The sequence below is a fragment of the Lissotriton helveticus genome, chromosome 3_1 (assembly GCF_964261635.1).
Source record: "Lissotriton helveticus chromosome 3_1, aLisHel1.1, whole genome shotgun sequence".
Classification (NCBI taxonomy): Eukaryota; Metazoa; Chordata; class Amphibia; order Caudata; family Salamandridae; genus Lissotriton; species Lissotriton helveticus.
The window spans coordinates 977,958,508-977,979,921 of NC_136061.1; the positions used below are offsets into that span (position 1 = coordinate 977,958,508).

The 21,414-nt window shown below is 44.3% G+C and overlaps 1 protein-coding gene across 3 annotated transcripts in view; it reads left to right on the plus strand.

Annotated features, from left to right (window-relative positions):
• Positions 1-21,414, plus strand: part of LOC144823156 (aryl hydrocarbon receptor-like) — a 1,206,974-nt gene that overhangs the window by 837,263 nt on the left and 348,297 nt on the right. For all 3 annotated transcript variants that reach the window (XM_078681422.1, XM_078681424.1, XM_078681423.1), the window contains one exon: positions 4,379-4,502. In XM_078681422.1, the coding sequence (XP_078537548.1) occupies positions 4,379-4,502 (124 nt within the window). The remainder of the gene's footprint in view (positions 1-4,378; positions 4,503-21,414) is intronic.

A 21,414-nucleotide genomic window follows, 5' to 3' on the forward strand; every position in this document is an offset into this window, starting at 1 on the left:
CGGAGGCTAGGGTGTGTTGGGCAGAGCGGAGTTTTCTGGTGGGTGTGTGGAAAGCAAGGCAGTGGTTCAGATTTTCTGGTGCTGCGTCATGGAGAGGCTTGTAGGCATGGTACGGAGCTAGAAGGTGATGTTTCACTTGTTGATTGGGAGTCAGTGGAGTTGTTAGAGGTGTTGTCACGTGGCTGCGGCGGAGTATGTTGAGGACCAGTCTGGCTGCGGTGTTTGGGACATTCTGTAGTTTCCTGAGCTGTTTCTTGGTGATGCCAGCGTAGAGTGCGTTGTCATAATCAAGTCTGCTGGTGATGAGAGAGTGGGTGACCGTCTTTCTGGATTCTTTGGGGATCCATTTGAATGTCTTTCGAAGCAGGTGGAGCGTGTGGAAGCAGGATGAGGATACTGCATTGATTTGGCTGTTCATTGTGAGCTTGGAGTCCAGTATGATGCCGGGGTTACGTGTGTTGTCCGTAGGGGTGGGAGGGGTTACAAGTGCCGTGGGCCACCAGGAGTCGTCCCAGGCTGAGGCGGTGGATCCTAGTATGAGCACTTTGGTCTTGTCTGAGTTGAGCTTGAGGCAGCTGTCTTTCATCTAGGTAGCAACTGCCTTCATTCCGTTGTGAAAGGTGATTCTGGCGGCTGTGGGGTTAGTTGGTGGGGAAGATGATCAGCTGGGTGTCATCTTCGTAGGAGACGATGTTGAGTCTGTAGCTTCTGACGATGGCTGCAAGGGGGTCATTAGACATTGAAGAGGGTTGGGCTCAGGGAGGAGCCCTGGGGCACTCCGCAGGTGATCTCTGTAGGTTCTGAGAGGAACGGGGATAGTCTGACTGTCTATTTTTGGCTGGTCAGGAAGGAGTGGATCCAGTCCAGTGCCTTGTCACAGATGCCGGCACCATGGATTCTCGTTATTAGGATGCAATGGGAGACGGTGTCAAAGGCGGCAGAGAGGTCCAGTAGAATGAGGGCTGTGGTTTCACCGCAATCGAGGAGGGAGCGATTATCGTCGGTGATGGCAAGGAGTGCGGTCTAGGTGATTCAGAGATGTCCAGGACATGCTTCTCTTCGATGAACTAGGAGAGTTGAGCATTGAGGGTCTTCCCGAGGACCATGGTTGGGAGGAGACATAGGGAGATGGGCCTGAAGTTCTTGAGGTCTGTCCGGTTGGTGGACAGTTTCTTCAGCAGGGGGTTGATCTCTGTGTGTTTCCAGTCATCGGGGAAGGTGGCAGTTTCAATGAAGCAGTTGATGGTGTGGTGAAGCTAGGGAGCTATGGAGGCAGTTGCTCTATGGAAGATGTGGTGCAGGCAGGGATCTGATGGGGCCCCTGAGTGGATGCTCTTCATAGTCTTGAGTGTGTCATCTGTGGTGAGTGGAGTCCAGTTGAGGGCGCTCTGTTAGGGTGTCACTTGCTTGCGTACGGTGGTGGCGGGCATAGTGGCTGGGTCTTCTGTGTCAAAGCTGTCATAGATCTGCTTGATCCTGTCGTGGAAGACGGTGCTGAGCTTGTTGCAGAGGTCTTGGGAGGGTGGGACGTCTGTGGTCTCGCTGTTGGGCCTGGCTAACTCTTTGACAATGGCAAAGAGTTATTTGCTGTTGTGTGGTTTGCCATTGATTCTGTCTTGGAAGGCCATTTTCTTTGTGGTTTTGAGGGTAAAGTGGTGTGCGTTGACAGCGGATTTGGATGTTGCATGGGTTTTCAGGGTTTTGGTGTTCCTTCATCTTTTCTCGAGTCGTCTGCAGGTGCTCTGGACTCGTGGAGGGCGAACCAGCTAGCTTTCTTGGATTGTTGCTTGCCTGCTTTCTTCTTGAGGGGTGCCAGAGTGTCGGCGCAGTTGGAGCTTTACTGAAACATATGGTGTTTGGTATCAAACACTTTGTCTTATAAATCTGTACTGTTGCCAGTACTAGATTTATTATGACATGCCTCCAGAACACACATTAGAGGTGTCCCCTCAAAAACCTACCAGTATCCAATGTGGTGGCTGACTCGTATCGTCCTTCTTGCCACCACTGGCAAGTTTCTGACCCCCTGCAGGTGAGAACTGATACTCTCTGAGGCCATAAACAATGCCTGTTCTGGACGAAGCTGTTCACACCACTTCCAGCAGGGTGGCTAGTTATTTAGCATATCAAGGCTAGGTGCTTCAAAGCCACTGCTGCCTTTGGTATGTGACCCTGGTTTCCACAGACCTGGGAGATGCCCCCCCCCCCCTGCCCTGAGGTCCATTTGGCACCTGGACAGGTGGGAAAGTAGCTATGCAGTAGGCATGTTGCACCATCTTGTTTTTTGGTAGAATTAGGAACTCTTGGACAGGGTTATGCCCACTCCCATAGAAAGTAGTCATTTATGGGCTGTAGTGACCCACCCCAGGGGTAAGTAGTCCATTGGATACTACCTTTCACTCCCTTTAATGTGCCTAAATTGAGTATTTAGGTGCACCCCTGGCACCAGGAATTCAGATTAATCTTCCTGACAGAAGAAGGACAAAGAAGAGCTGAAGACGTGAGAACTGTGGACCAGCACCTAACTTGGCGCAAAATTTTACCTGGCTCCTGCTCTCTCGACAGTCACTGACACCGACTTGTCCAGAAGGTGAACAGCCTCCCCAACCCCTTGGAGGTTTTCCCAGCACTACATCTACCCAGCAACATTTCCCTTGGAGTGGAGGAGCCACTTCTCTGCAACAGTAGGCACCGACCTTATCTGCCTCGTTCACTGTTCTCTCGATCCGTGGGCTCAGCAAGAGAGCAGAACACCAGAAAGAGTTCTTCGTTGCTGCAGGAGGTTAGATTCATCTCCCTGCCAATTTTGGAGACGCCAGGACGTCCAGGAGCTGCCCAGAACTAATGCCCGGGGTTATCGGAGCCGGTTGCAAGCACCAAGTCTTGTGTGTGTTTATTTGAATTACCCCTGCTGCCAAAACTCACCTGCACGTCAAGGGATTTCAAGAAAGTCCAGCTTCACACCAAGGGTGGCCCTGCTGTGTTTCTTTTCCCTCTTCTGCAGCTACACCAAGAACCGTGTGAGCCTCTAACTCACCGACCCGCCAGACAGAACACCTCTGCACCCAAGCTCCCCAGCCAGCTCAAGTAAACCAATGGTGTTTCTGTGTTCCTGAGACCCTCAAGAGCCGATCGCCACCTTGGGTTCTACTGGACTGGTCCCCCAATCCACACTTGCAGCCTTTTTCTTACAGGTACTTTTCCCAATTGATTTTAGCATGTAACGTTTGAGGCTACCACCGCGTAAAGCACATCTGCACCCGGACAACGCAGGGCTAGTCAACTTGAGCTGCTGGTGTTTTCTTGGACTTTGGCCTCTATTTACTGTAAGTCCAGAAGAACAATTATGTTAATCATCTGTAAGTGTATCTATGCAGTGAAGGTTTCTCCCATAGGATAAAATTACCACGCTCGAGGCTCATGCCTCAAATCTGACAGCTGTCTTTTTCTACTGTAAAAATTGATAACGTCTAAAGTACCTACTTCCCTGATTCCAATAATCTTGGTGTCTAACATTATATAAAAAACTGTGTTATTTCTCTAAATTGGTCTCAAGTTTCTTCTTAAGTGTGTGTCTTGTTTATTGACTCTGCCTGTACAACAAATGCTTAACACTACTCTTTGCTAAGTTTAAACTGTTTGCCCACACCACCACAAAGAGACATTTGGGATTATTAATTTAAGCTTTGTAAGCCAATAAGGGTCGTCTAGACTTCCTACATAGTGTATCTCATTTTGGTAGACTACATAAAATGCAAGCTTCCTACATTGTGTATCCAGGACTGTTTTAGATTGTGAAATAAAGGACTGTTTGAGTGACAAATTAATACACTTTGATGCTACAGTGTGCCACTTATGTCCCTTAAAAGGCATCCATTGTGATGTTTACATCTGGCAGCTCCATCCATTGGTATGATCATTGATAATTGTTAAAATCAGCTACCATTTTCATCTTAAGACTGAAAAATTAGAGGTACGGAATGTATCTTTTTTGGGGTCCTCATGTGAAATCGACGGCAATCTCCACCCACTGAGGCACATCTTTGATAGTGAACTGGTCATAATCCTAAATAGTTACAATAGTTTCCACTCCTGATATATATGAAGGCACGAATAGGGCAACAAAATATATTTTGAAGCCAGGTTTAGTGAAATAGATAATCATTCCTTTAAGATGAGTTCAATCCTGATGCAGGTCTTTTTTCACGCCTTGTCATGGTGGCACATCATGTATGCACAATGAAGGAACTGTATCTACTCACTAACTGCTTGGTGGAAAGTATCAGCTTCTACAGGCTTCATTTACGTTGTTTTACTGCTCCCACTTGTTTCATTGTGCAAATTATTGCGCTTATGCACCAATATTCTTTCCATGCAGACAGATGTTATCCATCAGAGCGTGTTTGAGCTCATTCACACAGAGGATCAGCAGGAGTTCCGGAGGAACCTTCATTGGGCTCTGAATCCTCCACAGTCTCCTGAGATGAGCCATTCTCCTGAGGGTAAGTGAACTTTGTGTATGCTGGAAGAGAGGAATGTGACACAAACTCATGGATGGTGTTAGGCAGACTGCACCTATTCTCTTATTGTCACATTACTGGTACTATCACATAGTGAGTGCCTATCCAGACTTTTTTTACCACTGCCATTGCACATGAAGCGTATGCTCCTTTACAGTGACATCAGCATGGACATGATTGGGTTATTGTGTGTTTCACGTTGCGACATTGCTATGGTCAGTGTTATCCATCCATCAAGTGTATTTTTGCCGAAGTAAATGAATTGGAATGGGAGAGGTTAGAGTTCCAAAAAGGGTCCAAGTGGAAGTGACTGGCATCGTCTGCCAGAGCCCTGGCACAGCATGTGGAGTTTGAGCAAACAGTGGCCTTCTCTTCTGAACTCCGAGCGCCCCATTTATGTGAAAAGGGCAGTAAGTAGCGTCATCCACCTACGCGTTGGGCTAAGGAGCAGTCTGCCACACAGAGTGCATCACTCATACTGCTTCAAGGCTTCCCATTGAAAAAAGAATACAATTAAAGACACTGTGGCTCATCCTTGAGGCAGCTCACCAGACTACCTCACTGACAGAAGATCTTCACCAGGGCACCTCGTCATAGTCTTAGATGTTGCAGTGTTTTATTCCAGGTTGTGCTCGTGTCGGTATCTCTCGCTTGAATACAGTTGTTTCTCCAGACCAGTTTCTCAGCCGTAAAGGAGTCATCTGGTCGTCGGCTTGCCATCCTGTGTGTAGTGTAGTGTAGTTCCTATCTTCCCAATAGGCTCTGCGCATTGGAATAATACCTACAGCAGTAAAGGCCTAGGCCAGACGTTAACTAGGTCTACTACTGTCGATACTAGACTTAAGTTTTGGGTTTGCCAGCGTAGCTCAGAGTTCGCTAGAAACTTTCTCGAATGTTCAGGAAAGAATTAACTCCCCTGATTAGACAAGAAGGGATTTAGTTTCTGACAACCATAGAACATGACAACTTTGCTCTCCCCTAATCAAGAGTGTATCTCCAGAGTCGTGTGAGCACAAGGCAATTATTTTACTCAGTCAGTACGTGCATTCTTAGTCTCATCAGATTGTAGAGAAAAGGAAGAGACGGGCGTGTTCAATAAAAAGGTGTTATTTATTGATCAGTCTCTTTTCTCGTACAAGAGAAATGGATCGATATTATTGCAATACTTATAGTTAAGTAAAGTGCATACATTAAAAGCAATAGTATAAAATAATACTGTAAAAACATTGATATGGTTTCTGAGCCATATGATGTTTAAAATGATTATAATATATTTACATACACATATACATTTGACTAAACGTACTCAACTGGTGTTTCTAAATACGCCTACCCCGTGTACCTGACCTAAGTCTAATGCGTGGGCGGGAATAGAAAGTTACAGTTTAAGTTAAGTTTGTTTTTGCCAAGTGAATAACTAAAGAATTCTCTGTGAGGGGTTATTCAGTTCTGTACCTGGAAGTTAGGATGAATGAGGAATGGTATCTCTTTCTCTGCTCTCGATATTCCAGGCTGCCTGCGAGGGCTGCCCGAAAGCGCCGGTGCTGGGTCTCTCGGCAAGAGATAGCAGCGCGTCTCTCAGCGCGTCAGGAAGGCGGGGCTGCTGCCAGCGGGGTCTGCTCTGCTTCTGGGCTTCGGCAAGTATGGCTGCTCCGTCTTGTCACCACGCGTGTGTTTGCATAGGGCAAGATCGGCAATATTTATACCTTAAAGGTGCCGAGATTGACGTAAGGATGGACATAGATGCGTCAATAAAGATGTCATACGACTTGCTCGTTAGCACATTCTTTTACTGAAGTTCTCTGTGAAATCAAAACAATGGCCGCACGGATTTTCCAGGTTGTCATAGGTTTGATTTGTTATGAGAACGTCGTATGCCTTATCAGGGGCTGGAGGAATGTCGCTTGTCTAATTAGATCTCAAGCGTTATGACCTAATCAGATAACACGTTCCTGTGCCGTAGTGTGACTGCGTCAGATAACAGTATCTGCATCATGGGGGCTTTTCTTGCCTCATGGGCTGACTGTTAGTTAACTTGATAGTTAGTTTAACCAGAATAGGGTCAGGAATAGGGGGATCGATTCAGAACCTATAGGAATACATGACACCCACTCCACGCTAACTATGGTCATATTTACTAATCTATGCATAGTATAACATAGTACAACATACTATAGAGTATAGTGTATACCTCACCACCCCAAAATACATAAATGCATTTTGAAATTTTCAAATATACTGAAAAATTGCAGTCATATATATTGTATGCACTTAAGCTATGAATTAAACGCTAAAGTAAACACGCATTTGTAGACATTATTGCTTATTTGGTATATGAGAAATACACATGAAATGGCTCTTAATATGGCTATACAGAAAGAAAGTTCGAGACCATTTCATCACATAATAAAATATTTGTGAACATACCATCGGGCAACTAAAGTTTATAAAGTATCTAAAAATAGAAATCTTAGTTCTCTAGGAATAGTTTCTTACTTTAAGCAGAAGATAAGTGTCCCGAAAATTTTGTAAAAAATTATTTGGGGCTGCTAAAAAATTGATGTCCGTGAACTGGTGGGAAAAATTGTTCATGTGACTTTATTTTCAAAGTTGAAGGCCGAATTCAGGGAACGCCGTGTGCGAGCTTGCTCAAAAGTCTCTATTTCTGTTCTGGAGAGAACATCATATCATTAAGGCTTTCGAAAAAACTGTCAACAGCTTCATGGGAAAGTTCCACTAAGTCGGAAATAGGTCTAACCATGCATTCGTGCGCATGATTGTCTCCATTGACATTCTGATTCGCATTGCTGACAGAAGGTCGTACCTGATTAATGCTGCTTTCATCTTGAACTTCACTACTCTTCAATCGTAGTGGTGAAGATTCCACGAATGCCGTCATCAGGATTGGCAGCCTTTGAGGGCAGCACAAAGCGTGAACCTTGGTAGGAACCAACAATGTATCTGCATCCACTGGCGCATCCGATTGTAGCGTCAGACAGGTGTCTAACACGCATTCTTCTCCACATAGCAGACATCTCAATACAGGTAAAACACATCTTTGCCACATTGGTCGAAATGATAGAAACCAAGTCATGTTCAGGTCTCTAAGCCGGGATAGTCCCAGGATTTTTGATATCCGGTCCCGGTATCCAATGGCTAGGATTGTATCTTCCATTCTCGCGAGAGTTTGATCTGTGACATGGGTTGCCATAACGAAAAATAAGGACTAAGAATAGGATTCCTGCAATTAGTCCCAGTATCAGGGGAAGTCCGCCAAAAATCGAATGGACGAAATCTGGAAAAATACCCAGTATGGCTTTGAATGGTGTTAATGCCATCGAAAATACTGTCTTAAATACCTTTGAGACCCCAGTGGTATCAGAAATATTTAAGATTTCGCTCAGGATTTCCGCGAAATGTACGGGGGAATTAGTCGATAATAATGTATGTATCTCTGCAGTCGTCCTTGCGACTTGAAGATCATACGTTTCTTTTGATGACGTGAGCCTTGTAGGCGTCTGAAGAAGCACTGTTTTCATTCTGCTTAAAGTATCTATTCGAATAGAAGTAATTTTCAAACTGGGCCATGCCCTTGCCTCCCTGTCTGGAAAGGAGCTGGGGAACAAAGAACGTCCACAGCACTTGACCTTCGCAGTCGTAGTGACTAGATAAGGAGTCCCGGGCATAAGACTACAACATTTGCGGTCTACAATAAGAATGTAACTCCCATTATAGAGTCTTTGAAAGAATGGTTCTATTTCGGTTGCAGGTGCGCCTTGCTGGTGACATGAAAGGTTGTATGAATTCCCTTCACAGGCTCCATGCAAACTAATTCCGTTACACAGAAGCGTGCCGCTTAGTGACATAGCACAATTGTTGCCACTAAGAAACACTTTCTGTCCTTTATTACTGACACATGCATGCGAATAGGGCAGGTTCCAAGTTGTTTTAAGGTACCCCTTTCCCAATTTCTCGTACATGCCAGCCTGTATATATTTTTGGCAGTATTGAAACCTGAAGGTTGAGATTGGAATATTTATGATTCCGTGGGTTATCCATTCACTGACAGGTCGTTCTGACATTGTCATTGGTAATCTTTCTAGTTTTTCAATGCTCAAGATTGTATAATCAGCACCCTTTTGCGGCATACCGTTTTGTCTATCAGTAAGGTTAAAGATTTGGAATAGTGACGTTGTGTTGATTAAACGCCAAGGCACATAGCCTGAACGCAGATTTTGTAACGTCCAGCCAAGCTGTACAATAGAACGCAATTGTGACTGACCATGTTGTAATAACAGTAAGTCTTGCGATAATATATCGATTGCTGACGACACAATGCTGTCCAAAGAAAAAATTCTGGAGGACAGAGTCATTAACCCATTGTCCACTACAGAAAGTGATTTTTCCAAATTAATACGGTCAATTTCCCGTATTCTCTCTGCTGTTTCAATTTGAGTAACCTTCCAGGCCTCATTGTATGCTGCATATACAGAGGCTGCTATGAAACGCTTTTGACGCTGTTTGCGTGGTCCCATTATGAAATCACGCAAGTCAGCACCATCAGTAAGTAAAGTTAGGTGTTGCTTAATTTCAGGCAGTGTGGAAGTTTGTAGCCACTGAAGGCATAATTTGCCCACACTGTAGGTTGTTATTATCCCTGGGTGATGTCTTTGGGGATATCTAGGGTCTGGCCTGGTCATTTTGAACCCCTGTGTTTTATTCAGGAATCTGTCTTGACAGTTATTTGTATCTGTGGGCCAGATCAACCATTGTTTCCAATTAGGATGTGTTCTGTTTTGGTTTAATATATGGTTTACGTCTATCTCTTCATCTGTATCAGAGTTATTGCTAAACATTGTTGGCTTTGGAATAGACGGTTTATTTAAATCTTTGATTTTGGCTAGGCCAAGACAGGTGGTTTGTTGAACAGTGTCATTTAAAAATATCATTTGTTCTGGGATCATGCAAGCTCTAAACAAAGCTTCTAAACCCTGTACTTGCCATTCTTTTGTACCCCAAACACTTTTCAAATCAACATTTTTGTCCCAATAATTAAATCCTAAAGTATTCATTTCTTCGAAGAATGAATCTGAATATATCAACTTTGTGTTGGTTATCATGGTTTTCATCCCTGTCTTGTTTGACAATTTATAATAAAATGTTTCAGCATTACTTTTGTTAAAACCTGAAAAATATGAATATTTGTCGCAAACAGTTCTTGAGCTCCCTTTTGGAGGTGTTGCACAATGTTCCCATTGATTATAATTTAAAACATTTCTAGGTTGTGCAGATTTATGTAAAAAATGGTTACCATAGTGGTTATAGCAATACATACTATCATAATTTGTAGAACCTTGCAAATAATCATGTTTTGTAAATTTAGCAGACATTACTAAGTCAGACATCATGTTATTAATGCTTTCGAAGTCCCAATCATCAGCAAATGAGTTTGGTTTTGCAAAGTCACTCAAGGAGATCTTGATTTGGTGTGGGTATTTCAGGATCTCGACCGGACCATTAATTTCATAGTCAGTGTTGTCCCAGGCTACCCCACCAGGTACAGGATTGGCTGTGAAGTTGGCTGAAGAAAGTTCTCTTTTCTCGACGTTTGAAGATGTGTGTGGTTTGAGGACCAAGTTGATGTTCTGACTTGCTGTGTCCATTTTAGCATATTTCCCCTCAATGAAGCGTCCCAAAGTTAATACCATGATGAGCCAAAGTATGAGGATAAATGCACCAAAACCCACCCAAAATTCAATCCATGGAGAAATCAGATATGTTTCTTTCAGTTGGTTCAAAAGTTCCTTAGCTTTGTCTTTAAAGGATTTTGATGATGGCTGTGTCTTTGATTCACTGAGGCTTTCAGAGGAATCATCGAAGTTGATGAAGTAGCCGGATGCAGTTCTGTCAATTGTTCCAATTGCTTCAGGATTTTTGTTTCTTGCATTTTCACTTGGTACTTTATTATAGATTGGTGTGTCTCTGCTAAATGTTTTTGTTTGGGTTTTCAGAGGTCTCAGTTCTATTGCATTGTTGCATAGTCCTTGTTGTTCTTCTGTAGGCGTTTCGAATGTGATGAGCCTCTTTGTTAGGACCTCTGTACTGGTAGCAAACCTTGGTGTTCTGCTACTTATTGGGAGTCCACTTGGCCTACTGTTTGTTATCGGCCACATGTTGTGGTTTTACCAGGTCGATGGATACAACTCGGTTCTCCTTTTTACCAGCAAGTGGCGGTAGTACAACTGATCTTGTCCCGTTGACAGACAAGACAGGAACTGCTTTTCTGTAAGAAGGCCCAAATTCCTTCTTTACCGCGATCTTCTCCCTGACTAGATCCCCGACTTTTGGAATCCAGACAGGTCTTGCTGGGACAGGTGGTGATTCTTCAGTGGTTGTTGGCTGTTGTTTCAACTGTATGTTGCTCAGGTCTTTTCTTGTTTTGTTTAAGTCCTGCAAAATAGCCAAACGGTCTTTGACATCAAAGCTTTTTTCTTTAACCACTGAAGTCTGACTGTCGAGGTCAGAGATAATCATTCTAGTTCCAAATAATAATTCGTACGGACTGAATCCCTTCAGAGAATTTCTTGGCAAGTTATTTAGACTACGTTGGACACTTATTAGATGTTTGACCCACCCAGCTCCCGAACCTAATATCCTTTCCATTATAGATTGCTTTCTGCCTTGGTTTTTTCTTTACACCATCCCGTACCCTCAGGAAGGAAGTGAGAAGATTCCCGCTGGGCTGTGCTCATTTGGCCATGTTTCCCCCCCGGCCGGAGGGCTAGAGTGAAGACTATGGTCAAACGTAACATGCTCTTAGCGTATATGCCATTTAGACTCGCAAATCTTTGTATAACAGTCCGGACGTCAGCCGAGTGCTGGTGATCTACATTATAAGTGGAAACTAGCCTGTATATGTTAATCGCAAGCCCTGCTTTTTATTGGTCATATTATCTGCCTTGATACGACGAGGTATTAAACTGTTTCTCTCCCCACTGCGATCTCTGTTGCAGTTTGGGCAGTTTTTTACAAACATGGTGTAATGCAGGCTCATGCCTGGCCACCAGTACCGTGATTGTAATTCTTCCAGAGAATCTTTCAGTTTGAGGTGTCTGAGACCCTCGCCCATGTGTGCGTCTGCGATTAACAAGCTTCTCCTGTCCATGTTTGGAATCACTCTATCCCCCACTCCAGGGATTCGAGCAAAAGGGACGGAGTTTGCATCGATTATGTATGTATAATTGAGTGGATAGTTGATCGGTAACGCTGAGCAGTCGCCTTTTGATGACGTTTTCACCGCCAGCATTGTTTCACCGTCAATGTATTTTAATGTACGCTTTTTTCGATCTACGGGAGCCGGTATAGTGGCTGCCGCTGCGGCTGTTTCAGCCAATGAATTCCCTACAACGTGAACGCCATCACGCTGATGACTCAGTGAGTGTGTCACGTGAGTCTTTGGTAGTTCTTTTTGTAAAAGCGCTATTTGTTCCCAGAGCAATTTCTGCTTTATTGGTGCATCTGTGTCATCTTTGTAACCGTTCTGAATCCATGTCTGCAAATCCTTGTTATATGCTTTGACGCAGTAATATGAATCTGACACTATAAGTGTCGGGAATTCGCGATCCGCATTATCTAGCGCCATTTTTAATGCTATTATTTCAGTTTGTAGTTCTGAATTAGTTTCAACTGAGTGTGTTTTTGTTAATAGAGGTCTTAGTTTACCTCCGCGCCACACTTCTTTTGTAATCTCACATGTGGGGTTGTATGCATGTTCTCCCCAAACGGAGGGTTGAGCATGTCCGTCTGTATAGATTACACAGGCGTAATGTCGTAGAGGCAGAATGTCGATTGGTAGAGGATACGTCTTTTCATATTTTAGATTTTTTAATTCTTCTAGTTCTGGATCAAAGTAGTAGTATACTTTGTCCGTTGTGATTGAATTCACCCATTGTATCCATTCCGGATTCAATGTTGTTGTTGGTAAATTACACGGTGTTGTTAGTGCCTCAAAGGCTGATTCTGCTGTTCTGACTGTGATATGTCTACCGTCAGCTATGTCTTTTTCTCTAGCTATTGCGGTTTGAACTGCACGAATGATTTTTTCTGTATTACTGAATTTCTGTTCAGCTTCTGTATACAAGTGTGATTTGAATGCAATTGGTACCTTTTCTCCCTCATTAGAGGTCAGGTATGTGAATCCGCATCTCCCTGGGATGACTCGAATCACAAGATTGCGTGTGTTATCACGTGTTTCTAATTTTGCTTTAATTAGCATGTCTGTTTGTAAGGATCTCAAAATTTCTGTGTGTGTTTGAGTCCAATTGGATCTTTTAAAGTCTGGTTTAATTAGATCATAAAGGGGTTTGACCCTTTCTGCGTAATTTGCAATGTATGTTCTTCCGAAATTTAGGAAGCCTAGAATTGACTGTAGGTTTTTTAGTGTTTTAGGAGCTTGGATTACGGCACATTTCTCTAGGAAATTGTCTGCCAGGCTTTTACCTTCACTTGATAACTCATATCCTAAGAACAGGACTGTCAGATGGGCAATTCTGGACTTTTTAAAGTTGAATTTGTAACCCTCTGCTGCGAACCCAAGTATTATGGTGTTCACTCTTTTCAAGTGAGTATCCAAGTCATCATCTGTTAAGTAAATGTCATCGACATAAGATAATGCTTCATTATCATATAATTGTAGTAATTCTGTTACTCTCGCTGAGAATACCCCCGGGCTGTTCTTGTACCCCTGGGCTAACCGACAAAATTGCTTTTGAGTGCCATTTACTGAGAATGCAGTTAAATATCTGCTCTCTGGTGCTATGTTTTGACAAAAGAATCCAGTGGAGATGTCCAAGGTTGTTTTGTATTTTTTGCGCACTATGTTATTCATTAGTGCAGCACTGTGTGAGTTTTGCACTGCAAAGGTTTTGCAACATGTGTTAAGGTGTCGGTAATCCAAAACTAGACGATATGAATTGTCTGGTTTGGAGACCGGAAACAAAGGATTGTTCATTTGTGAGGTGCAAGTTTCAATCACCCCCTGGTATTCTAGCTGATCTAGTATTTCATTTACCTGTTTTTTAGCTTCTTGCTTAATTGGGTACTGCCTTTGTGCAGTAGGTTGTGATTTTAACTGGATTTTGTGAGGAGGAGAATCCTCATCCCATCCTACATGATTTTTATATAAAGCAGGTGCTAAGGCCACTGCCCACTTTCTAGCAAGTGTGTATTTTTTATGCATCGGGATTTGATTCGAGAAGGCAGGCATAATTACTTCTTCGCCATGAGGGCACTCCCTGACAAACTCTGGTGGCCAGTCTTTTTCAGCTAGAAGGATGTCATAGCCCTTGGAGAGGTTATCCCAAAATAGTCCCCTTATTTTCCTAGTCTTATCTCCCTCTATACGTAATGTTATCTCGTATATCTTGTGGGGTTTGCTAACTCTGGTGTCTGCAGTTTCCACTTGAAGATATTCATTCGTGTCCACTGTCTCCAGATGATTCATAAGGACTTTGCGAGCTATGCTCACTTCTGCTGCGCTGTCTAGCATTGTCTGAGCCCACTCTCCGTTTTTCAGTTGTGTCCTCAGTATTCTCGGCATTGTTAACTACCTTGATACTGGCTACCTTCTTTTTTGGAAATTGTAATTTCTTTTTTTGTTGAGCAGGTTCCTTGTCTTTGGACTTGGCGTGCTCTTCTCTTTGTTCTGATCGTCCTCTTCTTTCCGATTTCTGCGAGGAAGTCTGAAAAGATTGAGAGGGACGTGTATCAATGTCTTGATATCTATCAGGTTTTTTAATATTATCCCTATTTCTAAGGTTATATCTTTTCCCAGAGGGGTCACTCTGGGGTGACCTGTGTCTCTGGTTCGGAGATTTCTCCCTTCGCCTAGGAGACCTTCCTCGGGACTGGAATTTCTTTTCTTTTGGATTGGATTGTTTGTTTCCATCCCAGTTCTTTTTTGGTGAATTATTATTAAAAAATATTTTTTCTGGACTTTCAGTCAGTTGCGGTTTTACTGGTATTCCACCTAAACTATCCCTACCTAGTTCTTCATAAGATTTTTCTATGATTCTGGCAATTTCAGCTGGTTGGTCTGCTATATCTGTCTCTTTTAACCTCTGGCGGATCGCCACGTTTGCTGCTTCACCTTTTATATTGGCTAGTAATATAGCCGAGACCTGCTTGAAGTCTTTCAGTAATTTCATACCAAGAGTTAAAGCTGGTTCTGGACCGTATTCATCTTGAATTTGTTTTAGCACATCTGGTATTACCGAAATGGATGGAACACCGTGCGTTTTTGTGTAGATTGAAGCAAAGACTGTACCCCAAGTGTCACAGTCCTCTATGTGTGGTGCGATTCCCATTGGGAGACATATAGTCAGAATCCTGTGTTTTTCTAGCGGGGTGGTGTCAGGAAACACCGCCTCTATTTGGGTGATTTTCTGTGCCAACCAGAATGGTATCTGTTCCCGTTTAGCCGGAACTTTACCTAGGCAGGATTGGATGTTCTGTGGTGTGATTTTATTTGTGTTCCCCTGGTGAGGGGTCAGCTGTGGAAGTTTAATCGCTGGCTGAATTGTTGAAGTCCGCATTACATACTGGACTAATTGTCTATGAATTTTTAGTAATTGTTTTAGCTGTATTAACAGCTCTCCAGTAGACATTCCTTCGATGTCTGGGTGTGGTGTGTATCCGGCTAAGACCGGCCACGTTGCTCCTGGTCTACCTAAAGGACCGAGCCTGGTGATGTGATTATTATGTATTAGGGCGCCATCAAATAAGAGCAAATGCTCTTGGAATTTGAGTGGTACTTCCACCTCCTCGAAAGGAGTGTAAATGTCGGGTGGAACCTCTATTTTGTAATAGTGGAAGTACTTTGTTACAGCATTTGCTGCTGGAAAATGTATCCATGTATAGTATACCTCTGTCTGCCGATATTCGTGTGCCTCAATTACGAATATGACTGTGCCACCTCTAGGTGTCAGTCCATTTTCTATTAGTTTTAAGGTTATAGATTTCCTTTTGCTGACCGGAATGAGTATTATATCCGCGTCTGCATCCTTTAGTGCAGTATCTGCTGCTGCTATTTCAGCTGCTAATCTAACTGCCTCTCTTTCTTCATCACTTTCTGACATTTTACTGTCAGGATGGTTATTTTGTTTGTTTGCAGATCAGGTTTCTTATGGAACAAAGATTAGATGCACAATATTTTGGAACAGTGTATCCTTCAACGTTGACTAAACCAAGAACCTTACATAGGAGTTCCCTCCTGCGAGGTTTTGGAGGATATTACCTTTCACCCACTCCAGACGTCTTTGGAGTATTTGGGAAAAGGGGTCTGAGTGAGAAAGCACGACTGAGTTACTCTAAATGTCTTACGTTAGTTTTATCGCCCTTTCCAAACGCGTTGGGCGCCATGTAGTGTAGTTCCTATCTTCCCAATAGGCTCTGCGCATTGGAATAATACCTACAGCAGTAAAGGCCTAGGCCAGACGTTAACTAGGTCTACTACTGTCGATACTAGACTTAAGTTTTGGGTTTGCCAGCGTAGCTCAGAGTTCGCTAGAAACTTTCTCGAATGTTCAGGAAAGAATTAACTCCCCTGATTAGACAAGAAGGGATTTAGTTTCTGACAACCATAGAACATGACAACTTTGCTCTCCCCTAATCAAGAGTGTATCTCCAGAGTCGTGTGAGCACAAGGCAATTATTTTACTCAGTCAGTACGTGCATTCTTAGTCTCATCAGATTGTAGAGAAAAGGAAGAGACGGGCGTGTTCAATAAAAAGGTGTTATTTATTGATCAGTCTCTTTTCTCGTACAAGAGAAATGGATCGATATTATTGCAATACTTATAGTTAAGTAAAGTGCATACATTAAAAGCAATAGTATAAAATAATACTGTAAAAACATTGATATGGATTCTGAGCCATATGATGTTTAAAATGATTAAAATATATTTACATACACATATACATTTGACTAAACGTACTCAACTGGTGTTTCTAAATACGCCTACCCCGTGTACCTGACCTAAGTCTAATGCGTGGGCGGGAATAGAAAGTTACAGTTTAAGTTAAGTTTGTTTTTGCCAAGTGAATAACTAAAGAATTCTCTGTGAGGGGTTATTCAGTTCTGTACCTGGAAGTTAGGATGAATGAGGAATGGTATCTCTTTCTCTGCTCTCGATATTCCAGGCTGCCTGCGAGGGCTGCCCGAAAGCGCCGGTGCTGGGTCTCTCGGCAAGAGATAGCAGCGCGTCTCTCAGCGCGTCAGGAAGGCGGGGCTGCTGCCAGCGGGGTCTGCTCTGCTTCTGGGCTTCGGCAAGTATGGCTGCTCCGTCTTGTCACCACGCGTGTGTTTGCATAGGGCAAGATCGGCAATATTTATACCTTAAAGGTGCCGAGATTGACGTAAGGATGGACATAGATGCGTCAATAAAGATGTCATACGACTTGCTCGTTAGCACATTCTTTTACTGAAGTTCTCTGTGAAATCAAAACAATGGCCGCACGGATTTTCCAGGTTGTCATAGGTTTGATTTGTTATGAGAACGTCGTATGCCTTATCAGGGGCTGGAGGAATGTCGCTTGTCTAATTAGATTTCAAGCGTTATGACCTAATCAGATAACACGTTCCTGTGCCGTAGTGTGACTGCGTCAGATAACGGTATCTGCATCATGGGGGCTTTTCTTGCCTCATGGGCTGACTGTTAGTTAACTTGATAGTTAGTTTAACCAGAATAGGGTCAGGAATAGGGGGATCGATTCAGAACCTATAGGAATACATGACAGTAGAGGTGTGGGCAAGAATACCCCTTGTTTCAGGCCTCTTGAACAGTACTTCTTTGGAAAGGTCACCTTTTGGCTTGCTCTGTCTGGTTCTAATTGAAGCAGTAGCATTGAGAGCCTCAATTGCTTTTCGTAGGCATGTTTTCAAAGCTCATCTTATTTTATCTGGAACCTAACTCCTAGCCCAAGGTCACAAAGACTGTCATAAACCACCGACCCGCAAGAAAGACTGAAGACCGCCTGCCTTAGTTAGAGATCCCTCCAAATGCCTGGCCTGGGGCGGATCCCTTCGCAGCACTGAATGCTGTCCTATTATTAAACTCCATATCTGCCTGGCCCTTATAGAGGAGTGCCTGGGGTGACTCCCTTCGCAAGAACTGACTGTTTGCTGTGCAACTCCATACTGTAAAGTGTACGCCTGACATACTTTTTCATATAGAGAGAACAAACTCCGAAAACAGGAGTTTGTTTTTTCCAAAACAAAAAAACCTCCCAATGTGCAAGTGGTTTTCGCCTTGCATGTTGTCGCCATGCTAAATTGTCTTGTCCTTTTCCACCATGCTTTTTAGGTCTCGGCTAAGCACGCGGAAGCGCGTTCTCGCCGAGAACCTTTTATTGCCGTGTCTGCTTTCCAGGAGACAATCCTGGCCGCGCGCAGGCGATTCGAAACTGGCACGCGCACAAGTACGAGCGCTGCGCGAAGCTCCCACACAACACACGCATGCGCATACACAGAAACACACACACAAGCGCACACGCACGCACATCCATACAGAACCCCCCCACGCATAAACACACACGCGCACACACACACGAGTGCACCGCCCCCCCCTCCTTTTCAACTTACTGTGGCAATCTGGGGGACTCCGCTCTCAGCACAGCCGGGCAGGCAGCGGACATGTGCCTCGTGCCCCCTCCGCAGAGTTGACGCTGCGGCTCCTTTTCCGGGGCTCCCTCTTGGTCAAGGAAGCTCCGCAACACGTGCGCAACATCCTGTTGTCGGCTCCGGGGCCAGGGCCGGCTCTAGGCTCATGGTGGCCCTGGGCAAGGAGCGTAGGTAGGGGGCCCGGGAGAGGGGGTCCGGGCGGGGCGGAGCGCGCAGGCCAGTAAAGAGGGGAGGGGGTCAGGGTGTTTAGAAGTGGAACAGAGCCGGAGGCCGCCAAATCCCTGCCAGGGGCCACCACGCAAATATGTATCCATCCTCAAAGGATTAATATATTAAGGATATATATTGGCGTGGTGGCCCCTGGGGTTTGGTGGCCCTGTGCAGGTGCACAGCTTGCACATGCCTAGAGCCGGCCCTGCCGGGGCTCTCCACCGCTCACAGGAGCCCCGGGCCGCTCGACGCATTTCCTCCGCCTGCCTCCTCTTCCGGTCCGGACGCGGCCCGCCCCCGTCACAGGCGACCTTGCCTGACTTCCGGTGCGGCGGAATTCCGGGGGCAGTAAGAGTTATTTGTTTTTCAATGCTGCTTTATTGCCGTCGCACGTATTTATATATTTATTAACGTGCCGGTTCTTAGTAAAGTACATATCAAAGGCTAAGAAAAGTAGGTTATTGCAGTGAACTATTTCAATAATGGCAAACCCTTGTTTTTCAATGCTGCTTTATTGCCGTCGCACGTATTTATATATTTATTAACATGCCGGTTCTTAGTAAAGTACATGTCAAAGTCTAAGAAAAGTAGGTTATTGCAGTGAACTATTTCAATAATGGCAAACCCTTGTTTTTCAATGCTGCTTTCTTGCCGTCGCACGTATTTATATATTTATTAACATGCCGGTTCTTAGTAAAGTACATGTCAAAGGCTAAGAAAAGTAGGTTATTGCAGTGAACTATTTCAATAATGGCAAACCCTTGTTTTTCAATGCTGCTGTGAGTGTGCAGTGAGTGCAAAGTAGTGAGTAGTGAGTGCAGAGTAGTGAGTGCAGAGTGAGTGTTCAGAGTGCAGAGTAGTGAGTGCAGAGTGAGTGTGCAGAGTAGTGAGTGCAGAGTGAGTGTGCAGAGTAGTGAGTGTAGAGTAGTGAGTAGTGAGTGCAGAGTAGTGAGTAGTGAGTGCAGAGTAGTGAGTAGTGAGTGCAGAGTAGTGAGTAGTGAGTGCAGAGTGAGTGTGCAGAGTAGTGAGTAGTGAGTGCTGAGTATTAGTGCATAGTAGTGAGTAGTGAGTGCAGAGTAGTGAGTGCAGAGTAGTGAGTAGTGAGTGCAGAGTAGTGAGTGCAGAGTAGTGAGTAGTGAGTGCAGAGTAGTGAGTGCAGACTAGTGAGTGCAGACTAGTGAGTGCAGAGTAGTGAGTGTAGAGTAGTGAGTGTAGAGTAGTGAGTGCAGAGAAGTGAGTGCAGAGAAGTGAGTGCAGAGAAGTGAGTGCAGAGAAGTGAGTGCAGAGTAGTGAGTGCAGAGTAGTGAGTGCAGAGTGCAGAGTAGTGAGTGCAGAGTGAGAGTGCAGAGTAGTGAGTAGTGAGTGCAGAGTGAGTGTGCAGAGTAGTGAGTAGTGAGTGCAGAGTAGTGAGTGCAGAGTAGTGAGTAGTGTGTGCAGAGTAGTGAGTAGTGAGTGCAGAGTAGTGAGTGCAGAGTAGTGGGTGCAGAGTAGTGAGTAGTGAGTGCAGAGTAGTGAGTAGTGAGTGCAGAGTAGTGAGTGCAGAGTAGTGAGTGCAGAGTAGTGGGTGCAGAGTAGTGAGTAGTGAGTGCAGAGTAGTGAGTGCAGAGTAGTGAGTGCAGAGTAGTGAGTGCAGAGTAGTGAGTGCAGAGTAGTGAGTGCAGAGTAGTGGGTGCAGAGTAGTGAGTAGTGAGTGCAGAGTAGTGAGTAGTGAGTGCAGAGTAGTGAGTAGTGAGTGCAGAGTAGTGAGTGCCGAGTAGTGAGTGCAGAGTAGTGAGTGCAGAGTAGTGAGTGCAGAGTAGTGAGTGCAGAGTAGTGAGTGCAGAGTGCAGAGTAGTGAGTGCAGAGTGAGTGTGCAGAGTAGTGAGTAGTGAGTGCAGAGTGAGTGTGCAGAGTAGTGAGTGCAGAGTAGTGAGTAGTGAGTGCAGAGTAGTGAGTGCAGAGTAGTGAGTAGTGAGTGCAGAGTAGTGAGTGCAGAGTAGTGAGTAGTGAGTGCAGAGTAGTGAGTGCAGAGTAGTGAGTGCAGAGTCGTGAGTGCAGAGTAGTGGGTGCAGAGTAGTGAGTGCAGAGTAGTGAGTGCAGAGTAGTGAGTAGTGAGTGCAGAGTAGTGAGTGCAGAGTAGTGAGTAGTGAGTGCAGAGTAGTGAGTAGTGAGTGCAGAGTAGTGAGTGCAGAGTAGTGAGTGCAGAGTAGTGAGTAGTGAGTGCAGAGTAGTGAGTAGTGAGTGCAGAGTAGTGAGTGCAGAGTAGTGAGTAGTGAGTGCAGAGTAGTGAGTAGTGAGTGCAGAGTAGTGAGTTGTGAGTGCAGAGTAGTGAGTAGTGAGTGCAGAGTGAGTGTGCAGAGTAGTGAGTAGTGAGTGCAGAGTGAGTGTGCAGAGTAGTGAGTAGTGAGTGCAGAGCAGTGAGTGCAGAGCAGTGAGTGCAGAGCAGTGAGTGCAGAGTAGTGAGTGCAGAGTAGTGAGTGCAGAGTAGTGAGTGGCTGGCCCTGTTTCTAGCTCAAGCGGCACCGGCACCTGTAGTCTAAAGATAATACCTCTGCCTCAAGAGAAGTACTCTGGTACCCAAGGATGACTAGCAAACAATATTATTCACAACGTTGCTTACTATTCAGCAACATTTGACAGTTTGCAAATCATCTTTATACAACAATTCAGAGTTTGATAACAAATTAATGCAACACATTGTAATATACAATGCCAATAGCTCAAACTTTAATGCTGCGAGACCTATTGCATTGTAAATGCTTGTTATTTTTGAATTCTGGCTACTTTTGAAGATGGCCAGGTTAATGCCTCAAGGGTGCTACATTGCTTTTTTTTGTTTTTTATAAAAATTTTGTTATTGGAGTCCTTTAGTGTCATTTCCGATTAACAATGCAACAACATTTCATCAAATACAATCACAATAAGCGATCCTTTTTCCTTTCTCCCTCTAGACAGAAACAAAAGAAAAGAAATGTATCCCTTCGGGCACACCACAAAATTAAAGTTTTACTTCAATCCTCAATACCCC